The sequence below is a fragment of the Amyelois transitella genome, chromosome 21, assembly GCF_032362555.1.
Source record: "Amyelois transitella isolate CPQ chromosome 21, ilAmyTran1.1, whole genome shotgun sequence".
NCBI classification, from domain to species: Eukaryota; Metazoa; Arthropoda; class Insecta; order Lepidoptera; family Pyralidae; genus Amyelois; species Amyelois transitella.
In genome coordinates, this window is record NC_083524.1 from 2152214 (window position 1) to 2174469 (window position 22256).

The 22256-nt window shown below is 36.3% G+C and overlaps 1 protein-coding gene across 1 annotated transcript; it reads left to right on the forward strand.

Moving 5' to 3' along the window:
* The first annotated feature begins 714 nt into the window (after positions 1 to 714).
* On the forward strand, positions 715 to 22062 carry LOC106136566 (uncharacterized). Its single transcript, XM_060950216.1, has 8 exons — positions 715 to 1004; positions 2622 to 2698; positions 8397 to 8539; positions 12639 to 12804; positions 15019 to 15149; positions 16160 to 16297; positions 18227 to 18404; positions 19597 to 22062. Exons 2-8 carry the CDS (start codon positions 2627 to 2629, stop codon positions 19735 to 19737), a joined length of 969 nt encoding a protein of 322 aa, XP_060806199.1. The 5' UTR covers positions 715 to 1004; positions 2622 to 2626; the 3' UTR covers positions 19738 to 22062.
* Positions 22063 to 22256: the final 194 nt, after the last annotated feature.

Below are 22256 nucleotides of genomic sequence, written 5' to 3' on the forward strand. Positions count from 1 at the left end.
ATCATGGGTAAGTACATACATCATATTAATATACCATATAAGCTTTCCCTTCGACAGACTAAATTATAAACTGCCAGCCATCGCCCACGTACTACTAAGACGGTACAACTAAATTATAAAGTACCCTATCTCCTTCTCCGTATTCACATTAGGTATATGTATGAAAAATTTCATGATTAAGGGAATAACGAGCAAACAAACACACTTTCACATTAACAATATTTGTATGGATTCTTTTGTAATCTTTCCATACATTAAAATGAAAATTATTGATAAAATCCCTCTTTACTTGTCAGCACTATTGTTTATATGCAAATAAGGTTACAAAATTATTATTTTTTTCTTATTTTACAATGAAATTTATGTCTAATATTAATGCTTACTGATCATAATCTACTGGAAACCTCGTCTTTAAATCCCCTTTTTGGCTTTCCAATCTACAAGTTTTTGTGTAAAAACTTTTTCAAATAAAACAACAACAACAAACGAGCGTCACTCACGGTCACAGAGAAATGTCAATGATTGGACAGTCAGCTGGCGGCTCAGATAATCCGACAAATTTTGAAAGCCGCCAGTTGTCTCTATATAATACTATTTAATGAAGAGTCTTTCGCACATATACGCCTTGAAAATTCCTGTTTGTTTCATACAATCGTTTTTTTTTGTTTAGAGTTGCGCCAGGGTGACCCTACTATCACGCAGCTGTCGAGTGCGTGTGGTGTGATGGGATCGGATCTGATGCGTGCGTGCTTTCGTTCGGTAGTCGTGGTGTGTGGGTGTAAATAGTGCATACGGTGTTTCACTTATTTGTTTTAGCTTAATCGTATCAAACACAATACCCGAGTCAATATAATTTAAATAAGTTTTCAAGAGTTTTAACTTAAATTCGAATTACAAAATATACCGGGAATCGATAATAAAGTGAAAATTACTGCCGCAGTGCCGCTGCATTATTCTTGTTGGATTCCTAGCTAGCACTTTGGGACTTTTAATTTGACAAAGAGGTAAGTTTTCGATCGCTCTATCTGTAAGTAATTAGAACAGAGATATTTAGAAAACATTTTTTTTTTGGATTTCTGGTTTTTTTTTGGGTGCAAAGTTAAAATGTAATTACAAATGCAAATCAGCAGTATTTACTAGTTTGTGGGCAAGAAGGCTTGTTATTGGTAACGGTATCATAAGTGGTGCCGTGTGGTTTCTATCTGTCCTATTGCTGTCTGCAAAAGGCGACTTAGGCAACGGCTAATAAACTTGAGATTCTTGTCGGTGATGGGCTAACAACCTGTCAATATTTGAATTACAATTCCAACATTAAGCCGTACAGTTAAAAGATGATAATTTGTGTCAATTAAAAATGTAAAGAAACTATTTATTGGTGAAAAATCAACATTCACAGAACAAAAACTAAATAAAAATTATAATCAATCAAAACATTGTCTCAGTTTGAAGTCATGACTAAGAATTTAATAAATAAATACAATTCAGTTGACCCCAAGAACTCCCAAAATTCACCACAAAGAGTCCATTTCATATCAATTAGTGCATAGTTGCTAACCTCTAGTGCATCCAAGTAGTGAAAGCTTCCATGCTAAAAAAAAATTGTGCTGTCTGCTTCTCCTCCTGTGCAAATTGCAAAAGTCATTCACAGGCAGGGCTAACAAACTTGGGGTTTTTATTTTACTTATATTATCATCTCATGATTGGCTTGCAACCATCAAGAAATACATTATAAGGTGGTGTTACAGTGTTTCCAAGACCATTCTACCTGTCTACTCATGTAAGGGATAAAGATGTAGTTTATTTATTAAATATTTACTGTAACAATTACAATTTGTAAAGTACAATAGGTGGACTCAATGCTATGGTAAAACCCCCAATCATTGACACTTTAACGCACGAACTCTAGTATTTTAACAATATTTGTTTTATTTTTATTATTTTATCATATTTTGAAGTTTTGAGTAAAATTTTAGGGTATTTTGCATGATATATTTAAGTAGAAATGAAGGTGATATAAAAATTTACAAGATATACCAATATAGATTTATGGTATTTTTGGCCTAATATTCGACTGCAGAAATCTATTTACCGACAACCAGTTTTCAACATGTTCCAATAATCGAGATCTAGTAATCGACATGTTCTATTTATGGACACCCAAGAGCAATAAACCTTACTCACCTCCTTAGTGATTTTGCTAATAAAACTGGCTTTCCGTTAAAAACTTCTGCCGGTCGATATTTAAAGCTCCACCATTTTTATCAAAATAACCGAATGTAGAAAGTGACACTTGCAATGAGAGCTGGATGAACCTTGTCTAAACCTATTCTTCGTTTACGTTCAAATACATAATATTAGTATATCCTTTTTTTATTTTACTTTTTATGTGTGGATCATTGGTGGTCTGTCGGACATTGGGTACTTTACTTTAATACTATTATCTAAGGGTGTACCATTGGGTTAAGCAGAGTACCTTTGTGTGTGTAGTTTTTAATTAATTACTTGTAATGTTGTATACTATTTATTATATTTTTAGAATTCAAATTCAAATTAAAATTTTTATTTTCATAATATTTTATTTATTTTCTTGTAATACCTATTTTCTTTTTTTTTTGTTACAGTCAAGATGAGTGTGTTCAAGACTATGGTCTCTTTGGCAGTCGACCATGGCAGGGTTGGATTGAGAATTACCAAAAATGTAAGTAACAAGTTTTTCTATACAATAATATTGTTAATTCATTAATATTATTGCTCTATGGATCTCTTGTGTAATTGAGATTTAAATAGTGAGCAGTTTCTAGCTTATCATCTATAGGAAAACCAAATTTATTAGCTTATATCTTAGTTGTCTTTTATGGAAAAAAATGTCTTGAGAAATTATTGAATTTTTAATGTCAGAGAAAATATTGAAATTTAACAAATTTTTATATAAATATTTCATAGTCATGTCAAAAAACTGCAGCACAACTGCAGCTTCATTGTGTGAGGTCACAGACCTACTTGATGCACAAAGCCTCATATTTATTAGTGAACAAAGAATGTAAGCTGCTGAAATTACATTATCTGTTTTTCTTTGTGTAGGATCAAAGTCTTGAATCTTTGTTTCATAAAAGATAAATTTAATTTTATGGAATGAATCCAATTTTACCGCAATTATTTTAACCCAAATTCTAAACTATGGGACATTTGAACAACACTTAATACTAAGTTTACTGGCTCTTGCACGGGACTTCGCTCCCGTAAGATATCCTAGAAAAACAAAGTAGCCTAATGTCACTCCCAACAGTCTTTTTTATATCTGTGCCAAATATCAGTTGAGTAGTTCTTAAGCTTATTGTTTACAGACATACAAATAGGTATACAAATCATTTCTCTTTATTATTAGTATTATTTTAGATTAATATAGATATGGATGGGTTTTCGGTCAAGTGTCGGAGGTCAAAAGGTTAAACTATCTGAATAAAATGCACTAGGAGGTATAGGTTCGAATTCCAACAGGCCACAAGTTGCACATACTTTTCCCCTTAGTTAAGTTTCACAGCATCCACGGTTATGAGATGGAGTGGCACACCGTTAAATTCTGCTGTTTGATGTCACCACAAATATATCTAGATTAAAAGATTAATGTAACAATGATACACAGTGTTATTTTCTGTTACAAAGGCTTATTTATGATAATCAGCCTATCACCTTGACATGTGGAGTGCAAATTGAATAATATCAGATGATAATTATTCATAATTTTATATGTAAGAAATGACAACATATCATTATAGGTACGTAATTGTTTTTGATGTTTTAAAATAGCCTTCGAAATTAGCTTATGAGTATACTAGTTGTGGCCCGCGACTTTGTCCGCCTTGTCTATAAATTTTAACTATGTTGATCCAATGTCTATCGTAGTAAAATTACTACAAAGTTTCATGAAAATCCTTTCAATAGTTGTTTTAAACTAAGTATATGTAGTTCCTGAGGGATTTGCGAAATAGTTAGTACAATATAAACATCATTATTTGCATGATGCTTACTATGCCAACCTGTTGGTGGACGCCTCAGACATTCATATAGGTATTATATTCACATACTTACATAGTACCCGTATATGTTGAATTATTTCGTGACTGGAATGTATATTCGATGCAACATAGAGTTATAGTAATCATGTACAGAGCAGACATTCATCACGTTTAATCTTAGATGTGCAGTTAATTAATATTGACAGAGTTATGCAAACTGCATTATTTAGTTCAGTAAAACAGCTTTTGCCCGCGATTTCCTACATACATACATACATACATATGGTCACGTCTAAATCCCTTGCGGGGTAGACAGAGCCGACAGTCTTAAAAAGACTGAATGGCCGCGATTTCCTATGCGTAAAATTTATTACTCATGGCAGTTGAATGTTCATGTTAATAATACAAGCGCCTTTTTTATTAAAAAAACATTAATAATAATTAAATCAATTATAGGTAAATAAAGAAATACATTATTCCAAAGCGTCTCATCGAGGCGACGTGCCTAATATGCTGGCAGCAATTCCCCGCTTAATAGACAGACTAATTCTTTAAGCAAAGAAAGAACCCTCGGGTTACGAGGTAGACAGGGCCAACATTCTTGAAAAGACTGAAAGGCCACGTTCAGCTGTATGGCTTTATGATGGAATTGAGATTCAAATAGACGGGTTGCTAGCCCATCGCCTACTAGATTAATCCCAAATTTATGAGCCTTACCCTAAGTCGCCTTTTACGACATCCATGGGAAAGACATGGAGTGGTTTTATTCTAAAGTGCCGTAAACCACACGGCATGTTATTGCATAGTGTTAAAAAATATAGTCGAACAGTGAACCTCTTTCTTTGAAGTCTGTTGAACAGTACATTGTTAAATTCATAAATACATTATTAGGGTAACCACCTTTATTTTATGTAATGTATTCTCTCGTAATGACTTGATGTGCGGGGTTACTAATGACATTTCAATTACGCTGTTTCAGATTGATTCAGATTACGCTGTTTCTTTGTTTTTGATTGTTTGTACCTACAAGATTCATAATACTCCTTAGTTCATGTTCATTTTATTTTATTTATACTTATAATCAGGTCTATATCCCTCGCGCGATAGACAGAGCCAACAATCTTGAAAAGTCTGATAGTCTATGTTGAGCTGTTTGGCTTGATGATAGAATTGAGATTTAAGTAGTGACAGATTGCTAGCCTGTCGCCTAAGAGAAGAATCCCAAGTTTATACTATCCCTTAGTTGACTTTTACGACATCCATGGGAAAGAGATGGAGTGGTCCGGGAACCACACGACACTATACTATAACTATATAAGAATATTTTATAACATCTATGGCCAGCCTTTCGCATAGACAGTTTTTCTATTTTGGATTCCTATTGCATGTCTCGTTGTATTTGTTCTATGTATAATGTGCGTGCATTATCGTCCATTAAATGTGTATCAAGCCAAAATAGCCTTTAATAATAAACTCTTAATACACAGAATAGAATGACAATTTCAATAGAATTGTTCCTAATGTCAATTGCATGCAATATTATACTCAATGTCCCTGTAATAATACCTAATTTTAAATAACATGATTGTTAATGTTGAACTTTGTATTCTTGATAAATTTTACTTTGTTTTATATATTTGTTGATGGTCATTCTCCCGGCTCCTCCTGTTGGCTCTGTCTACCTCGTAAGGGATATAGACGTGGTGATATGAATGTATGTATGCGTTTGTCTCGGTTACATCTCCACTTCACTGGATATGCCTACACGCAACAAACGTTTTTATCGCGTGAAAAACTATCGCTGTTTCGCCTTTTTGTTATGTCGTGAAACGGGACAGCGATAGTTTTTCGTGTGGTGAGAACGGCGACGCATGTGTCATGCTACGGAGGCAGGCTTTGTTGCGCGTAGGCATCTCCAGTGATGTGGAGATGGAACCGAGACAAACGCTAGGAGGATACATAAATAAAACAAAGCAATTGGTGAAAGTTTTAAGTGAATCGGTTCAGTACTTTAGAAGATAAACGTGATCATACATACAGACAGACAGACAGACAAACAATTCAAAATAAATTTTTTTTTCTTCTATTATTCATTTTAAGTGTCCCTCTATCCATTTCAGTCAAAAATACTAAATGTACGGATAACATATTTTTACTGTTTTATTATATGTATTGATAATGGTCGTCTAATATTTTCAATGCCATAGTTTTTGAGAGCCGTGATCTTGACCGTGGCTGGCATTGGGTTCGGTCAATAGTCTACACAACTATTTTTAACCGACTCCAAAAATTAAGGAGTTTTAAATTTGACTGATAGGAAGCAATCCTGACATTTTAAATGCGAAAGTAAGTTTGTTTATTGATTGTGTGTCTCAAGTTATCTACTGAACTAATCTTGTTGATATTTCGCGTAAATAGGTTTAACTAATTAAGAGTATGGTGCCGTGTGGTTCCCGGCACCAATACAAAAAAAGAATAGGACCACTCCATCTCTTTCCCATGGATGTCGTAAAAGGCGACTAATGGATAGGCTTACAAACTTGGGATTCCTTTTTAGGCGATGTGTTAGCAACCTGTCACTATTTGAATCACAATTCTATCATTAAGCTTAATAGCTGAACGTGGCCGATCAGTCTTTTCGAGACTGTTGGTTCTGTCTTGCCCGCATGGGATAAAGACGTGACGTGACCGAATGTTTGTATGTATGTACCATAATTACAGCTGAACGTGGCCTTCTGGTCTTTTCAAGACCGTTGGCTCTGTCTACCCCGTATGGGATGAATACATGATCATATGTTTATATATATATGTATGTTTCTAATTATTTTGCAATGTTTCATACATCTTCCTTACCTGGTGATGTCGTACGATAGTTTTGGCATGATCACGCGACGCAAGTGTTAAACTGGTTTTATTTTTAGATACACGTGCCAGTTTCCAACACAGGTTACGTGTGGTTGCTTCGAAAATATAATTTGTTTCGTTCAAACTTCAAATCTAACATGATACCTATTGACTAAGCCAGTTATCGTGATGTTATGATGCCATAAAATATTATTTTTTTATTAAGTAATTTGTATCTTATACATATGTAGTGTATGTATAAAATTCTCGTGTTACAATGTGCGTTCCCATACTCCACCGAAACGGCTTGACCGATTCTCATGAAATTTTGTGAGCATATTGAGTAAGTCTGAGATACGGCCAACATCAATTTGTTGGTGATAAGGGTTGTCCACCCTTAACATTTTTTTAAACTAGGAATTACTAATAAAAATTATTTATATGGCAAAACAACGTTTGCCGGGACAGCTAGTATGATATAAATTATTCTAATCTATTTAAATACTAGCTTTTGCGTGGGGCTTTGCTGCCGTGGGAAATTCGAGAAAAACAATAGCCTATGTTACATCCGAAGGTCTATTCTACATGCAAACATACATACATAAATCATGCCTCTTTCCCGGAGGTGTAGGCAGAGACTACACTTTTCCACTTGTCACGATGTGCCAAATATTGTGAAAATCACGTGTGTAGGTACCCTATATCCTTTTCCGTACTTTGGACTAAGTGTATGTATGTATGTACATATGTTAACTTTTTTAATGGAGATCGTTTCAGTAGCTACATTAGATGTGAAGAGTTAACAAAAAAACATTCTGTTCAATTCGCGAACTACGATATTAGAGCTTCACAACAAATAAAAACGCACACACACTTTAAATAATATATATTGAAAAATAAAAGCGACCTAAATTATGTATCTCTTTGATGAACTATTGCGTAGTTAGTTTTTGATATTCAAATTTTTTCACTCAAGTTCCTTAATAAAAAACAAAACATGTAACTTTTTATAACTGGCCAGTAACATGTGAAAAAGAGGTTGATACTATTTAATGTATGGACTTAATAGGATGACAAATAGTGGGAAATGAAGCGATTCTTTACATAAATTTCAACACATTCTTTCACATAATATAAGAGATTGCATTAACGATAAGTCTGTTTTGTATGTTTTACTCTTACATACATACATATAATCACGTCTATATCCCTTGCGGGATAGACAGAACCAACAGTCTTGAAAAGACTTATAGGTCACGTTCAGCTATTTGGAATTAAGATAGAATTGACGTTCAAATAGTGACAAGTTGCTAGCCCATCGCCTAAAAGAAGTTATTTAATCTTAAGTTTATAAGCCTACCCCTTAGTCGCCTTTTACGACATCCATGGGAAAGAGATGGAGTGGTCCTATTCTTTTTTCTATTGGCGCCGGGAACCACTCGGCACTGCAATGGCAGTCTTATCTATCTATCGGGATTCTCTAGTCTAGTCTAGTCGGGATTGTGATTTACAAACCACTTGTTAAATTTGTTACAGTCTCCATTCCGGCCGCTGCTGTCATGCGCGCCGGTCGCCATGATGACCATGGACCGGGGTGCGCACACGCAGGACATCACCAAAAACATCCAGTACATCAGCAACGACAAGGTCAAGTTGACCGCCGACCCCGCCACTATGAAGTAAGTAGGATTCACGAACGTTCTTCTACCTCCTGGCTTTATTAGACCCGGTTGCATATTCAACATTGACCCTACCTGACCTCCGCAACCGCTGATTACACATCCAGCTGCCTGAATGTGCAGATTTCCTCGAAGTAAGAGCACTGGTTAGTATTGAAACTAATGTAGGTACATAACCTCAAAAATTGGTAGATTGGCACGTCACTCATTTTAACCGGCCACCTATTAGACCATCGAAACAAAAATACTGGAGACTGATATTAAAGTCGTCAATCAAAGACTAAGGTAAGTATAAGGAATAGACTGTTTATTCAATGTAGTTATGTGCCGTGTGGTTCCCGGCAGTGCTGTGTGGTTCCCGGCACCAATGAAAAAAAGAATGGGACCATTCCATCTCTTTCCCATGGATGTCGTTAAAAGGGACTAAGGGATGGGATTATAAATTTGAAATTCTTCTTTTAGGCGACGGGCTAGCGACCTGTCACTATTTGCTTATCTGTCTTTTCAAGACTGTTGGCTCTGTCTGCCCCGCAAGGGATATAGACGTTCTAGATAGACATAACATACGTACATATAATCATATGTACGTATGTTATGTCTATCTAGAACTCAGCTGATGAGAAAATCGGCCTGCTGTAATAGTTGGTGATTTAATAGTTTCTCTATAGGTAGTACAATACAATAATTTAAACAATGATGTTTAGAGTTCACAGTTACACAAGTCTGAAACTGATTTGTAAATAATGGTCATCTACAAAAACATATTAACATATTTCAACACACAATTTGTGGCCTTTCGACCTAGTTGAGTTCGTAAAAATTTATTAAGGATCAAAATTCTAAAGATAAGATTGATTCCCAATAAACTTTTCATGAGTCATCGAAAAAGGTCGTGTTTGATAACAGTTTTTACTTTTAAATAAAAATAGAAATTGGTGCCGTGTGGTTCACGGCAACAATGAAAAAAAAAGAATACGACCACTCCATCTCGTTCCCATGAATGTCGTAAAAAGCGACTAAAGGATAGACTTATTAACTTGGCATACTTCTTTTAGGCGATGATGGGCTAGCGACCTCTGTCACTATTTGAATCTCAATTCTATCATAAAGCCAAACAGTTGAACGTGGCCTATCAGTATTTTCAAGATTTTTGGCTCTGTCTACCCCGCAGGGGATATAGACGTGATTATATGTATGTATGTAAAAAGTAAGCGCAACTGCATTTTGATTGTCCAACAAAAGAATAAGTGGCGCTTATCAAGTTACGCAAGACTGAGCAAAAGAAGAAGAAAGGTAGGTAATGAAAGTCTTAGTCTAAAGAAGAACATACATACATACTAATGGTCACGTCTATATCCCTTGCGGGGTAGACAGAGCCAACAGTCTTGAAAAGACTGAACACGGCCACGTTCAGCTATAAAGAAGCTTCTAAAGAGGAATCTGTACGTAAAGTCGATCATTGACCTTGCGGAGTGCGTCATCATTATCAGGTATTGGAATCATGCCTCGTACGCGTGGCTACTTTTTTTCCATTTGCCTCCGATACGCTAAAGCGGACCTTTTATTTTTAGTGAGCCAAAGTCCATGTAGAGACAGATATGTGCCTTTTATTTTTATTAGCCTATAACATACATACATACATATGGTCACGTCTATATCCCTTGCGGGGTAGACAGAGCCAACAGTCTGGAAAAGACTAAATGGCCACGTTCAGCTATTTGGCTTAATGATAGAATTGAGATTCGAATAGTGACAGGTTGCTAGCCTATCGCCTAAAAAAGAATCCCAAGTTTGTGAGCCTATCCCTTAGTCGCCTTTTACGACATCCATGGGAAAGAAATGGAGTGGTTCTATTCTTTTTTGTATTGGTGCCGGGAACCACACGGCACCATTAGCCTATAACAACTTTTGTACCAAAATGGTACCCCCTGCTCAGCATTTGTCGTGGTATATACCACAACGCTGGCCTTCCGTGGGCACCAACGTGAAAAATAAAACAACAAAATAAAAAATATATATTAAAGTGTCCCAAATTAAAAAAATTATGATGCTAGACATATCGATCATAATATATACCTATATTGTTTGCAACAGCTTGGTAAACCATAGCTTGATTGGTCACCAATTGAGCTCATTGTTACCTACCTTGTATAGCTCGATAAAGTCAGCGATATGTTTGTGTAACATCAACATCAGAATAAAAGCTTTTTACGTACTTCATAAATAATTTCAGACACGGGTACAGTGAACTACATGAATGCAGTGAACAAAAGTAAAAGTCCAAATTTAAAGAAAAAAAAACGACTCATATAACAGAGAAATTAAAGAAAGGCCGTGTGGTTTACGGCACTTATGAATAAACCACTCCATATCTTTCACATAGATGTCGAGAAAGGCGACTAAGGGATGGGCTTGTTAACTTGGATTCCTCTTGTAGGCGATTGGCTAGACCCGTGTTACTATTTGAATCTCATTTCCATCATTACGCCACACAGCACGTAGTCATGACCTTTTCAAAAGACTGTAGGCTCTGTCGACCCCGTAAGGGAATTAGTACTTTCATATTGTGTAACAACCATGGTTCCAGACAGTTCTAGACGACATTTCGTGTAAATTACGCATCCAAAATTTGCATTCAAAATAGCTAATTTGTCATGTCAAAAACAGTGACCTCTGCTTATAAATAAATAGCCGGAAAGTTGTATGTAAGTATGTTTTATTCAACATCACGACACAGTGTATACCTTTCGCAATTTATTGAAAATCACGTGCAATGAGGGTGATTGATTGTTCTGTCATCTGTCCGGGATTCCCCGGGTTTTGTCTTTAAAAGGATATAAATCAGTTAATTTCATAATATTATAGAGTAAAGTCCGCTTAAAGACATCTGTCACAAAGGTCGGTCATAGCGTAATCTGATTTGCTAATTTTGAAACATTTTTTTTTGGCTTTTTAATATTTATTTTTTTTTAATTTTATTTATATTCATCTGCTAGATAGATATAAAAAAAATAGCGATAAAGCGACCATTTATTCCAAATCAAAAATTATCATGGACATAGCAAAAATAACGTTCCCTTAAAATTATCTGATGTTTGGACTTTCTAACAAGAGCTCTGCTAAAAATAAATAGTGGATTTTGAAAGGATACATAAATTAGTGACTAGTTATTTGTTGCAAAATCGAAATCGAAACCGGTTTATTGCATGTTCACCTTTTGCCTGGATTTGTTACATTTCTCATATCAAAAGCTTAATTTAGAAACCTGTTAGATAATTGAATATATATATTTAGGTAGCTATTTATGATACAAACAGCCGAGCGTCGCCTTTCAGTCTAAAGACAGTCAGCTTTGTCTACCCCGCTAGGGATATATACGTGATTATATGTATGTATGTATAATATTAGAAGAGGCATGACCTTACCCACCCCTGCAAAAGTTTCGGAGGTCAGACGTGGTTAGCTTCTTGTTAAGACCCTCAGGTTCCTTACGAGAAAGGTGAGGATGTGACCGGGCCAGGAGGAAGAAATGGAGAGTGGTTGAGGTTCTTTATTCTTCACCAGACTTGACAAGCTGTCAAACAAGCCTAATATTAGAAAAGGCTTGACCTTACCCACCCCTGCAAATGATGCGCAGGTCAGTCGGGATTCCCCCGGGTTCCTTACCAGAAATGTGAGGATGTGGGACTATTGCCAGGAGGAGGAAGCGGAGAGAGATAGAGAGAGAGATAAAACTCTTTATTGCACTATAAGAGTAAAACAAATACATACATACATACATATGGTCACGTCTATATCCCTTGCGGGGTAGACAGAGCCAACAGGCTTGAAAAGACTCAATGGCCACGTTCAGCTATTTGGCTTAATGATAGAATTGAGATTCAAATAGTGATAGGTTGCTCGACCATCGCCTAAAAAAGAATCCCAAGTTTGTAAGCCTTTCCCTTAGTCGCCTTTTACGACATCCATGGGAAAGAGATGGAGTGGTCCTTTTCTTTTTTGTATTGGTACCGGGAACCACACGGTACGAATATGAGTAAAACAAAACAGCACAAAATTGAGAGATTGAGAGTCGTAACTGTTCTTTATTCCTCATCAGACTTGACAAGCTACCAAACAAGCCTATCTGCGTTATGATCAACTGGCTCCTGGCTCGGCAGAAGCACGTGATGAAGTACGCCACCCTGTACCTGGAGCAGGGCTTCGACGTGGTCTCCGTGTCCTGCACACCCTGGCAGCTCATGTGGCCCCTGAAGGGGTCACAGGTATGTATTGATAGAATAGAATTGCGAATGGTATATGCTTGCGTGGTTTAACTAGGTTATGTGTTTAAATTTTCTGCTGGACAAAATCCGATTCGCTTTATTAAAATAACTAGCTGTTGCCCGCGACTTCGTCCGCGTGGAATAGTTATTTTGGGCATCGTTGAAGCCCTCAAGGATGAATAATTTTCCCTGGTTTTTTTTTCACATTTTCCATTATTTCTTCGCTCCTTATAGTTGCAGCGTGATGTTATATAGCCTGAAGCCTTCCTCGACAAATGGTTTATTCAACACAAAAATATTTTTTTTTTAAGCACAGTCTTCCTCGATATGTGTTGAATATTCTATTCAACACAAAAAAGTTTCTACTTTTAGACGACGAGATAGCAAACTGTCCCTATATGAATTTCAATTATATCTTTAAGCCATACGTCAATCTGCAACATATCTTTATTTTTGATAAGGAACTAGGTCCTACCGTAACAGATAAAAATGCAATGTTATAACCGCTTCATAATCCGGAGATAACGTTTTTATTTATAGAAATAACCGGAACCCACCCGCAACTTCACCCGCGTATTACGAAAATATAAAGCTGAAAAGTTTGTTTGTTTGAACGCGCTAATCTCAGGAACTACTGGTTCTAATTGAAAAAATAATTTTGTGTTTAATATGGCATTTATCGAATAAGGCTTTAGGCTATTTATCATCACGCTGCAACTATTAGGAGCGAAGAAATAATGGAAAATGTGAAAAAAAAAATCGGAGAGAATTATTCCTCCTTGAGGGCTTCAATGATGCCCAAAATAGCAATTACACGCGGACGAAGTCGCGGGCACAGCCAGTGTATGTATATGATGCGTACTTACTTTATATAAAAACTTGTACACGCTAATAATGTCCAATAGGTACGATACAGTTCAATCAGTCGAGTAGTCGCAGCGAGACCTTGGAGAGTAATTGGCTGGCCAGCGGTCATCGCGACACTGGATAAAGATACTATAGGTGTCTGGACTAGAATCCTACTAATATTATAAATGCGAAAGTTTGTGAGTATGTCAGTATGGATGTTTGTTACTCTTTAACGCAAAAACTAGTGAACCGATAACGATGATATTTGGTATGTGGGTAGCTGAAGACCCGGAATAACACATAGGCTACTTTTTTATCCCGGAGTTTCCGCAGGATTGATTCCACGCGGACAAGTCGCGGGCGGCCTATAGTACTCTATAATGGCCGTTTTTCACATAAAATTTCGCATTGTAGATTCGGACAACTGGATGTGTAACCATGATGGAAATATGTGCGTTGGTCAGACGGGAATCAAGGCTTGTAATTCGGCTATATTTAGAAACCGGTACCATTGACTTTGATATACAATATGTATTGACTTTGAAGTACATTTACTGCCGGTACCGGTATAATAGTATTGGTATAATAATATTGGTACTATACCGGTATCAGTACTACTAGTACCAACCACATATACGTTTCAAAATCATTTACTAAAATCAAACGACGTAACGTGAAAAATAAATAGAAGTGATTTTGTTATTTTGTAATCATTTGCGTTATAAAGTTATGGTCTAGTAATACCTTAATTAGGTACCGGTACTTTTAAAGTATAATACCGGTACTGTAACGGGTACCGACATGAAAAAAAAACCTCTAAATAACGGTATAGAGCCGGTTTTTTTGGTACCGGTACCAAGACTCTGACGGGTTCAGCTACGTGCAAAAACCCGAGATCAAAGGCGCACCCCGGACTCATCAGCAGCAGTGGTGGATTGTTTAACTCGACGTGGAAGCGGCAGTAAACTTAGTTTTAAGTAATTTATTTGACGTCAACCAATGTTGTTAAACCATACGTTTTGACAATTATTAAGCGATATGAAGTATCCTATAAATCACGTCTATATCCCTTGCGGGGTAGACAGAGCCTACAGTATTTTAAAGACTGAAAGGCCACGTTCAGCTATTTGGTTTTAAGATAGAATTGAGATTCAAATAGTGACAGGTTGCTAGCCCATCGCCTAAAAGAAGAATCCCAAGTTTATAAGCCTACCCCTTAGTCGCCTTTTACGACATCCATGGGTAAGAGATGGGAGTGGTCCTATTCTTTTTTTGTATTTGTGCCGGGAACCACACGGCTCCTATTTAATTACCAATTTAATAAGTTAACTTATAAGCTTAAGAGAGTTATCTTTGTATTTTCAGCTGGTAGCCCGCGACGCCATCAGGCTGATGGCTGAGAACGACAACGGGCAGCCACTGGTGGTACACGGGTTCTCGGTCGGCGGGTACATCATGGGTGAAATGTGTGTCGAGGTCATGAAGGATAAGGAGAGGTAGGATAACAATATAATGTTCTAATATATATATAACGGCCTCTGTGGCGCAGCGGTAGTACGCTTGTCTGTGTCACCGGAGGTCCCGGGTTCGAATCCCGGTCAGGGCATGATGAGAAAAGAACTTTTTCTGATTGGCCTGGGTCTTGGATGTTTATCTATATAAGTATTTATTATAAAATATAGTATCGTTGAGTTAGTATTTCGAGGCTAACTCAATCAGTGCTCGCTGCGCCACAGAGGCTGTCAAGTCAACATGCCCATATTAATAATGTAAAAAGGTGCCGTGTGGTAACCGGCACCAATTAAAAAAAAGTAGAATAGGACAACTCCATCCCTTTCCCATGGATGTTGTAAAAGGCGACTAAGGGATGCGACATCTTTTGCGACGTCCAGTCAGGATCTCTCGTCGGCCTACGGAGGCATCTTGTAATGCGAGCATGTTGGGTGCTTTCAACTTGGCACATTTCCTTTGCGTTCATTCCATCCCCCAACTTTTTCGCCCGTACACTAGTGTTGGGGCCAACATAAGGATGATTGGATGATTATTAATCAACTTCAAAAGTAAAGCCGGTTCTCAATTTCACCTGTATGTATGTTTGTCGGCGATTATCCCGCGTTTCGCTTAACCGATTTTGATGCGGTTTTCACGTCAGAAAAGTGTAAGAAATTTAACCGACTTCAAAAAAGGAGAATATCGGCTGGAGGATTCTCTTTTACATACATACATAAAATCACGCCTCTTTCCCGGAGGGGTAGGCAGAGACTACCTCTTTCCACTTGCCACGATCTCTGAATATTTCCTTCGCTTCATCCACATTCATAACTCTCTTCATGCAAGCTCGGCGGTTTCGGGTACTTTTGCCCTGACCCTTTGCCAGGACGTCCTTAATTTGATCAAGATACGTTCGTCTAGGTCTTCCCACTCCGACCTTACCCTCCACACTCTCCTTGTATATCTGCTTAGTCAACCTGTTCTCTTTTAACGAAAGTTATTGGTGATATTCAAGGTTGCAACCAGCTATGGACCGCGTGGTGGCCCAGGTGTGGGATTCGGCGGCTGACATCAGCGAGTTGACCATCGGCGTCCCGGCGGCCGTCTTCCCCAAGAACAGAATCATGCAGAAGACGCTCAGGGCTTACATGGAGTAAGTAATCAATATAATCAATCAATACCGCCTTTGTACCATCTATATCTGCTTTGTGTTGTTTTGTATGTTTTACTCTTATGGTGCAATAAAGAGTTTTATCTATCTATCTATCAATATATATAAAGTTATGTAAATAATCCTACTACTATTATAAAGGCGAAAGTTTGTATGGATGTATGGATGTTTGTTACTCTTTCACGCAAAAACTACTGAACCGATTACCATGAAATTTGATATGTAGGTAGCTGAAGACCCAGAATAACACATACGCTACTTTTTATCCCAGAGTTCCCGCGGGATTGATAGGATTTCCATGCGGACGAAGTCGCGGGCGGCCTCTAGTTTATATATATAAATATAGTAGTCTCTGCCTACCCCTCCGGGAAAGAGGTGTGATTTTATGTATGTACATATGTATGTATATATAAATATATATGAATATTTTTATTTTATTTTACATTTATAAATATACATTTCGTTGCTTTCATTAATACTGACGTTGACGACGGTGATATAATTATTAATATTTTATTACCACGAAGGAAAGACACTGTTTTGTGATATAACTTAATTTATTTACACAAAATGCCTATTAATTTACCTATTAAATATATCTATTAAATCATATTTAATAGGTAAATTAATTATGTAAAGATTTTCGTTATATCATATTATATATTTCTTCTTATTTTATATTCTTCTATGTATGACCTAAATAGTAAAAGATAGTAATGTGTCATGGAAAATATTGTGATAACAATAAAATCGCCAGACTCTTATCTCCGCTAAATATGTTGTGAGATAAACGTGTTATCGAACAGTGAACGTCCGTTATCGTAATGTTTAGGTAAACGACAATTAAAGTGAATTTCTTATAAATAAATTGCTTTTGCACGCGGATCCGCTCGCGTGAATACTATAGTACTATTCGTTTCTTTTGTCAAATTGAATTGATTATTGTTTAAGCATGGAGAGATGACAAATACATACTAATATATTGTAAATGTGGAAGTATTTTTGTTTGTCCATTTTTTGCGTCATAACCACTAATCCTATTTCCATGAAATTTCGTATACATATAGTATGGAGTACGACATAGAGTACTTTTCACGTGCGCGATATCTAGATATTATATACAAAGTGAACTACACGAATTCATATTAGTTAGATATTACACATAATTTCTCAACTCATAACTAATATGATTACACACACATTACATCTTAAGATGATTTGTAGCAAATTTTGAGAATACCCAAGTTACCTACAATATCTTGAAAATAGTTTATGTATAAACAGTTAATTTTATCGTGGTTCCTTTTTTAATTTATCAGAAGTAGTAGTGTCTGCAAACGAGAGATAACGCACTCACGTCTCGAATTTATCTCGAGAAGTTTTATAAGTCAACTATGTACAATGTGATTTCATTGATGATGACGGAAAAATGATTTGTATTTTTCCTATAACAAAACTAAACTACTAATTTCTTCACTACATAGTATAAAACAAAGTCGCTATTTTAGTCTGTTTGTCTGTATGCTTAAATCTTTAAAATTACGCAACGGATTTTGAAGCCGATTTTTGTAACAGGTAGAGTGATTCAAGAGGAAGGTTTTTATGTATAATTTTTTCCGAATTTTGCACCCGTGCGAAGCCGGGGCGGGTCGCTAGTACTAAATATAAATAACTATTATTTCTTGTTTATTCATTCACCTAACAAGTTTGCTGTTTGGCTTAATGATAGAATTGAAATTCAAATAGTGACAGGTTGCTAGCCCTTCACCCACTACAAGAATTCCAAGTTCATAAGCCTACCCGTAAGTCGCCTTTAACGACTACCATGGGAAAGAGATGGGAGTGGTCCTATTCTATTTTTCTATTGGTGCCGGGAACCACACTTCACTTATATATATATTTACTTTTCAGATATCACCTGAAGACCTTCCACGAAGCAGCCACCATCCACTACATAAGGTCGTCGCAGATGTTCCACACCAACCTGTGCAGGGCTCCGGCCCTGTTCCTGCTCTCCAAGAGCGACCCCGTGGGGGCCGAGTCCAGCAACAAGTCTGTCCACGACAGCTGGGTCAAGATGGGAGTCAAGGTGAGGTCAAGTTTTTGAAGCCATCATTTTGGTGCGAAAATTTTCCCCGTTTTTTTTTTTTTTTTTTTTTCACTTTTTCCGTTATGTCAAGTTTTGTAACTGATAGCTGTGACCGCGACTTCGTGTGAAGCCATCGAGGGTGCGATAATTTTCCCCGTTTTTTTTTTCACATTTTCCGTTATGTCAAGTTTTGTAACTGATAGCTGTGCCCGCGACTTCGCGTGAAGCCATCGAGGGTGCAATAATTTTCCCCGTTTTTTTTTTCACATTTTCCGTTATGTCAAGTTTTGTAACTGATAGCTGTGCCCGCGACTTCGTGTGAAGCCATCGAGGGTGCGATAATTTTCCCCGTTTTTTTTTTCACATTTTCCGTTATGTCAAGTTTTGTAACTGATAGCTGTGCCCGCGACTTCGCGTGAAGCCATCGAGGGTGCAATAATTTTCCCCGTTTTTTTTTTTTCACATTTTCCGTTATGTCAAGTTTTGTAACTGATAGCTGTGCCCGCGAGTTCGTGTGAAGCCATCAAGGGTGCAATAATTTTCCCCGTTTTTTTTTTTCACATTTTCCGTTATGTCAAGTTTTGTAACTGATAGCTGTGCCCGCGAGTTCGTGTGAAGCCATCAAGGGTGCAATAATTTTCCCGTTTTTTTTTCACATTTTCTGTTATTTCTTCGCTCCGCATAGTTGCAGCGTGGTGTTATATAGCCTAAAGCCTTTCGGTAAATGGGCTATTCAACGCAAAAAGAATTTTTCAATTCGAACCAGTAGTTCCTGAGATTAGCGCGTTCAAACAAACAAACAAACTCTTCAGCTTTATAATATTAAGTATAGATTATAAATCCTATTATTTGGACATGAAAGACTTAGTCTTATATAATTGGGATTCTTCATTTGGGCGATGGGCCAGCAACCTCACTACTTGAATCTCCAGTCTATCATAAGGCCAAACAGCTGAACGTGGCCTCTCAGTATCCTCAAGACTATTGGCTCTGTCTTTCCCTCAAGGGATATAGACGTGATTTTATGTATGTATTGTGCTATGGGCTACCAACTTGTCACTACTTGAATCTCAATTCTATCATTAAGCCAAACAGCTGAACGTGGCCTCTCAGTATCTTCAAGACTCTTGGCTCTGACTACCCCGCAAGGCATATAGACGTGACCATATGTATGTATATATATGTGTTGCAGTGCACCTGGAAATGCTGGGACCGTTCGCCGCACGTCCAGCATTACATCAAGCACCCGCAGGAGTACCTGGCCGCTCTCTACGCCCACCTGGACTCTTACGGGCTCGTCTCGCAGCCGGAGAAGATGCGGTTAAGGTTATAATGCCGTGAACAACTTGTGTAGGTACCTACACGGAAGACGGTCTGGACGTCGGAATTCAAATTTTTCAGAATGTTAAAATGACTCGGAATTACGTTTTTTCTTTTACCCCTCTGATATTTTTATAAATATTTATAAATAATCATGCAATAAAACCACAGGATAGCTTGGATACGAATGCCATTTTCAAGATGCGCGCGCATGGTACGCCGCACCACAGATAAACAAGAACATAACAATAAAGAGTTTGTTTAACATTTCAAACTGCTTTGAACATATATGTATATCACCCTCTAATTTTTTTTCTTATTGGTGTAAATTAAAAGGCTTACCTTGGGCTCCTTTCCAGAGAAGTTGGGATGTAGTAACCGGGATGTTATTACCGAGACATCTAAAGACATCTGGCGTTGTAGACGTCTTAACCTCTTAGCCAAGAGGATGGAGGTGTATTTCATGAAAATAATTATCTCATTCTCTTATTTCGAATTTTATAGTGTTATTAGAAAGAGACAAATTGTTTTATAGACTCTGTCAACGCGGTATAGGATTGATAAGTTATATTTTTATGTAAAAAAAGAGACAGAGGAGAAAACATTTCAAAGTCATTGTTCTATTCTGTATTATAATTTTGTTAAAAATAATTTTAGCTTCCAGTCCTAATTTACTTCCGTGTGTAGATCGTACTTGGATTGGAATGGCGTTTGAATCACCCCGTCATTAAAAATATTGGAAAATATATATAATATATGTATATATAAAATTGGCCCACTTGTGGCGTACAAAATTTGCTACTTTACGCCTTATATCTAATGTATAAAGAAATGGTGACTTACTGACTCATCCGGCTAAAGTTGGCGAATTATTTTCAGTTTTTAATTTAGGTGACAAAAAAGAATCGTAACCAAATAAGATTTCGAAATATTTAGACATCATCCAAGTACGTTTTATTGGCTATGTTAGACTAAGGTGTGATTCTGATTCTAAATTTCCTGTATACACTACTGTACCAGATATTTAATTTCGATTTCTTTTTATATAAACAAAATATAAATGAAAAATAACTGTCTACTGGAAGAGATTTCTTTGGAAATTATCAGAACCTATGTACTTTTATTCCTTGTGTTCATCATTCATATATGTTTTTGTGTATATTAATGGGTAACACATTTTTTTTTATCAAAAAAAGCTTGACTTTTAATTCTGAATTTAATAAATGATTTTGACATGGCTCCGAAAGTAATTTGCAAAAGTAAGAGTATAATTAAATAAAAAGAAAGAGAAATAATAATGTATTACACATATATTAGCAAATTTAATAAGAATCGCACCTCAGTTATGTGTTTGTAAATTTTATGGAAAAAAAAAGTTTAAAGTCGGTGCAACTATATTGTTTCATTGTAAACCTTTATAAGGCCGCGGTGAATTTATTTTAAATAATTGAGTGAGCCTTAAATTTTATGGGACTCAATAAATTTTAAATATATCTCTGCCTACCGCCTTTGAAGAATTTAAACTTTGGACGTTACCCGTTCTTTCTTATTATTGTTCTGTGATTTTTTGATTTTTTTTGTTAACGACTTTAATTTAATGAACCGAATTGGTGCATGTCGGTTGAAAAGGTCCTTTCTCAAGTCTAATGAGGTGTAATGTGTTACCTGGCTGTTGCCCGCGGATTCGTCTGCGGTTGATATAACTTAACGAAGGGTTACATGTAACACCATGTCCTTGAACTTAGTGACATGGAAGTTTAATTTATCGCAGAAATACCTACAAACGTTTGGTTGGGAGTTTGTTATAAAAAATGACTCTTTTAAATTAAAACTATGTTTACCTAAGATAATTGTCAATTTAAGATGCCTTACTATGTTACTATATTCCATTGTAGGTAGTTTTTTTTTCATATCTACAAAAATAATTTTCATTTTACATGACAACAATATTTGTAATTTTACTAAGATTGCGTCGTTTTACGATTACTTAAAGACGAAGTATGTAGTTGTTAATTAGTTTAAGTATAGAACAAACATATTACATTGAATTTATTCACTTAGTTGTAGTTTTTTGAAGGAAAAAAGTGTGAAGTCTACTATTTTATGTAACAATATTGTTAATATATGTATAACACTTTGTTATTTACATATTGCTCAGAATTGACGAACATTTTGGGTAAAATCGGTGATAAAAATTGTCATGTTTGTGAGCTCCAGCAATCGGTGTCCTATTCGGGTAGTTAAGATGTTTTATTTTTAAGATTTTTATAACGTAGTAAAAACTTATGCACTATTCTTAGATTTATATTATGTCGTGAATAAAATTATTTAAAACCTTTTTAGTTTTTCATTAAAAATATTGTTTTTTATATCCATAAGTAGGTACATAGTGTATTTTTTAATAACACTGGGTCTTTTACGCTATATAAAATAAATGAATCGGCGAGGAATAATTATACTATGCAGATTTCTTTGGAGGTACAGTAAAGTATTTAAACAAAAATCGATCAGATTTTTAAAATTTAACATACT

Coding starts and splice junctions, on each gene's coding strand:
- LOC106136566 (XM_060950216.1), top strand. CDS start 2,627: ATGAGTGTGTTCAAGACTATGGTCTCTTTGGCAGTCGACCATGGCAGG. Junction 2,699..8,396: donor GATTGAGAATTACCAAAAAT/GTAAGTAACAAG, acceptor AATTTGTTACAG/TCTCCATTCCGGCCGCTGCT. Junction 16,298..18,226: donor ACGCTCAGGGCTTACATGGA/GTAAGTAATCAA, acceptor TTTACTTTTCAG/ATATCACCTGAAGACCTTCC.